Source organism: Sinocyclocheilus anshuiensis, unplaced genomic scaffold (assembly GCF_001515605.1).
Source record: "Sinocyclocheilus anshuiensis isolate Anshui unplaced genomic scaffold, SAMN03320099.WGS_v1.1 scaffold552, whole genome shotgun sequence".
In the NCBI taxonomy this organism is placed as follows: domain Eukaryota; kingdom Metazoa; phylum Chordata; class Actinopteri; order Cypriniformes; family Cyprinidae; genus Sinocyclocheilus; species Sinocyclocheilus anshuiensis.
In genome coordinates, this window is record NW_015554362.1 from 72,761 (window position 1) to 77,143 (window position 4,383).

At 32.8% G+C, this 4,383-nt stretch overlaps 1 protein-coding gene across 1 annotated transcript in view; it reads right to left on the reverse strand.

Annotated features, from left to right (window-relative positions):
• Positions 1-4,383, reverse strand: part of LOC107671431 (high affinity nerve growth factor receptor-like) — a 38,588-nt gene that overhangs the window by 26,064 nt on the left and 8,141 nt on the right. The window contains exons 4-5 of the mRNA XM_016464353.1: positions 1,441-1,509; positions 1,130-1,281 (exon numbers count right to left, since the gene is read on the reverse strand). Coding sequence (XP_016319839.1) covers positions 1,130-1,281; positions 1,441-1,509 — 221 coding nt within the window. The remainder of the gene's footprint in view (positions 1-1,129; positions 1,282-1,440; positions 1,510-4,383) is intronic.

Here is a 4,383-nt window from a genome sequence, read left to right on the forward strand (position 1 = left end):
ATGCCTTCAGACCACAAAACATTTAGCCAGTTTTAGTTATAAGGACATTGAGAAAGAACAGAAAATGAAGGGGAAGAAGATCAGGAAGTGTGTGTCTACTTCAGATAAATGCTGTTGTTTTGAACATTCTATTAATCAAAAAATACTGGGAAAAAAGGATGACAATTGTTTGCAACATTGATGATAATGAGAAATGTTGCTTAAGCACCAAATCGGCATATTAGAATGATTTCTAAAGGATTGTGTGACACTGAAGACTAGAGTAATGATGCTGAAAATTCAGCTTTGCATCACAGGAATAAATTACATTTCAAACTATATTCAAATAGAAAACAGTTATTTTGAATTGTAATAATATTTCACAGTTTTTACTGTATTTTTGATCAAATAAATGCAGCCTTAGTATGAGAGACTCCAAATTTGTGACCCTGGACCACAAAACCAGCCAATTTTTTTGAAATTGAGATTTATGCATCATCTGAAAGCTGAATAAATAAGCTTTGCATTGGTGTATGGTTTGTTAGGATACAATATTTGGCCGAGAGACAACTATTTCAAAATCTGGAATCTGAGGGTGCAAAAAAAATCGAAATATTGAGAAAATCGTCTTTAAAGTTGTCCAAATGAAGTCCTTAGCAATGCATATTACTAATCAAAAATTAAGTTTTGATATATTTACAGTAGGAAATTTACAAAATATCTTCATGGAACATGATCTTTACTTAATATCCTAATGATTTTTGGCATAAAAGAAAAATCTATAATTTTGACCCATACAATGTATTTTTGGCTATTGCTACAAATATACCCCAGTGACTTAAGACTGGTTTTGTGCTCCAGGGTCACATTTATTATTGAACAATGGTGTGTGAAATATTGTAAAGTATCCATCATGACAATTTTGTTTCAATATCTTAAAGGCAAAGTGTGTAATTTATCATAAATAATGATTATTTCAAACAGGTTTCCTAAACACTTGCCATTGGTCAGTCAAATGAATAGCTCCGTCCCAAAAAATAGAAATCAGTCTATGAATGGCTTGTTTATTGTCTCTTCATTTTAAACGGGATAGAAGTAAAATAAGACACTTTATCCTGAAATATGTTTCATTCCAGATAAGAGCACTTACTGCAGTTATCCATTTCAAATGAATCCAGCTGAATGTTGTTGCCATTGTACATGCAGTTTTGTTGAGAGTCAGTGTCGCTTTGTTTTTTTCTGTGCCACTGCTGAAGCCAGTAAATGTCACATGAGCAGGTGAGCGCATTGTCCCTCAAGATTCTGTGCAAAAGAGAAGCAGGTGTCATTTCTTATGCTTATTTCATGCTTTTTGCGCAGGACCTCAGATCTCAATTCAGAGGTCAATTGTTCACATTTTCGGTCTCGAATCACCAGCAGAGTAGAATAGATCTGTAAATCTCAGTACAGCGTGTTACTCACAGACTCAACAGAGGGACCGATTGGAACACCCTCCAACTGATGTGCACCAGTAAATTTGAGGCCAGGTTTCTGTAAGAGAAGAGAAGATGTGAATTACACATGCAAAAGAGAGATGCATATTCTCATGCATTCAATTCTATGAGCTCTGTTGTACAACAGTTAAATAGACTCTTCATAAATAGGACTATTTTCTTTAAAAAAAAATAATAATAAAATAAAGTGTAGACAGCTCAGATACAGAGAGTTTACCCTGTTTGGAGGAATTTTATCACATAACTATATTTTTATGTTTTCTGAAGAGAGTATAAATACTGTAAAATGTGCAGCTGTGATGCTACACCGAAGGAAAAAAAAAAGATAATTTCACTCAGAAATTGCTAATAAATGTAACAAATACATTCATATCATACATTACATTTTAACGTGCATTACAAGGCATAATTAATGCACTGACAATACATTTTTAATGCATTAACTCATAAATAAAGGCTGCAAGTAAAGTGGTACTATATTTGACTAATATTAAATATAATTACTATATTTAGGAATATAGTTACTAAAATGAAAACTATTAAAAATAGTTTTTTTCTAATTAAAATAAAGCTGAAATAAAATATACATTTTAGATGAAAAACCTTAAAACAAAAATTAAATGAAAATTTGAAATGTTGCCTTGGTAACCAAGTAAGATAAAATAAGTTGTAGTAAAATTGCTAAGACTGAAAAAAAGGCTTAATAGAAATACAAAAAAATCACAAAAGCACATTAAAAATGACTAAAACCTAAGCTAAAAATGAAAACTGAAATGTTAAAAAATAACAGCCAATTTAAAATAATAATAAATACTCTAATTGTATATAAATAATTCCAAAATAACACTACCTGCAAGACATTGTTCTGGTATTTAGATAAACACTTTAATGTAAGTTGGGTTTTTATTTTATTTTTTATTTTTAGCAGTTTTATTGTCCTCCAGTTGATAATCTAAAGTCCACTCACTTAGAAAAGTAAAAATACCATGATTTGAGTTATTTTTCATGTCTGCAGCACAAACATACAGCATGCTTTATGTTCTAAAGAGCAATATTTAAGCTTAGGTGCTTGTATAAATCTCAAACCTCAAACATGAGCGGCATTAAGATTCAATGCAGCAAAATATTTCATAGCAGCACCGCATTTCTTAATAGCACTGGCACGCATCTCTCTGTATTGGCTGACAACTGGACTCAAGCTTAATTAGTTGAGTGAATTTCTTCTCTTTCTCACAGACAAGCTAAAACAAATTTGACTAAGAGCGAGAGAGTGAATTTTGAAGACCTGTGTGTTGACCGCAGACAGTTTCATGGATATTTTGCATCGTTTTGTGAACAGAAAACTTCTCAATTCATGGTTTCTGATTCTTTGTTGTCCTGTCTAATTGAATTTGCGAGATGGAAGCTGAAATCTAAATGAAGAGAGATGACAGTGACGGATTCGCACATATAGATTCTCTGTGGCAGGGTTAATGGGGACCAGCAAGGGTTCAAATATTTGTTTTCCCTACTCCCAAAAGTTCATGTCAGATGGGTCGGCCATCGGGGCCTATCTATTACAGCTCGATTCTACCGTAGGGAGAGAGCGTCTGAGAATAGCAGCTGCCGTTTCATCCTGATGTCGAGAGAAGGGGGGGCAGTAGATTAAAGAACCGAAGTCACGTCAGGCGGGTCAGGAGAATAAAAGATAGACTCGTTTATGCTTATGATTTTTATACTGTATATCCCCACCGCCACACGATGCTCGCAGAGATACAGACACATCTGGTCCTCTGCACAGTCCTCTGTGAAATATTGATTGCGTGATAATGGACCCTTAGTGGAGTGTATTTATTATGCATCAGTTGTCAATAATACGCCAAAGTGGGCAAGTAAAAGGTGACTGCTAGATATGCTCTCATGTTTCCCCAGAACCCTCCCGTTCCCCCCTCCTGTGTGACCGCTTTCCCCCACATCAACAACAGTGGGCATGTCGCATACACTGAGAGATAACGATTACAAGATAGTGGAGATAAGGGTCAACAACCTTTTGGCTAATGTCGTTAGTGTTTAGTTGATGCTGTGATTAGAAATATTCCCTTCAGGAGGAAATAGATGTCAGATCTTTGAGCCTTAAAAAAGATTATTTGAAAGTAGTTATGCTTCTATACTGAAAAAAAAAACAATTTTTTACTCAGAAATTGCTAGTCAATTTCACAATGACAAAGAATTGAGTAACACATTGAATAAAACATGAAATTTAGTATTTTCTAGTAAAACATACTTTTTATTTACAACTTTGAAAAATCATTTTTACACTGTATTTTTAGTTATTGACTTCATGGTTTATGCTATGTACCTTTATTCTAAGACATTTGCTGAGGAGGTTGTATAAGGATGTATAATGTGATGTTTGATTTGTTATATATGATTTAAATGACATCAATTGTTGCCACACGTTTTTGGAAATCCTCATTATAAAATTGTTATTATTTAATCGCCCTCATGTCATTCCAAAGCATTTTTTTTTTACTTTTTCATCCAGCAACAATTCAACTCAAAAGCATACATAAATACATAAGAAAGAATTCAATATGGGGACTATTCAAAATGTTTCAAGTCTGTAGAAAAAAATAACTGCATACAGGTTTATGACATGAAGTAAAGTATGATTTGTTGTAAACATGATTTTCATGAGATCAAGGGCTTAGAAACCATTGTTGTCTCTTTTTGGAAAATCATAATAAGATTTTAAATGAATAATTCCCCAAAATGTAATTAATTATTCCCCAGAAATTAAGTAATTATGCACTCACCCTCATATAATTTCCAGACTAATATGATATTATTTTTTCTGTTTGTTTTTTTTCTTCAAACTATATTCTTTTCCATCCAGTTACTATATATATACATATATATATATATATATATA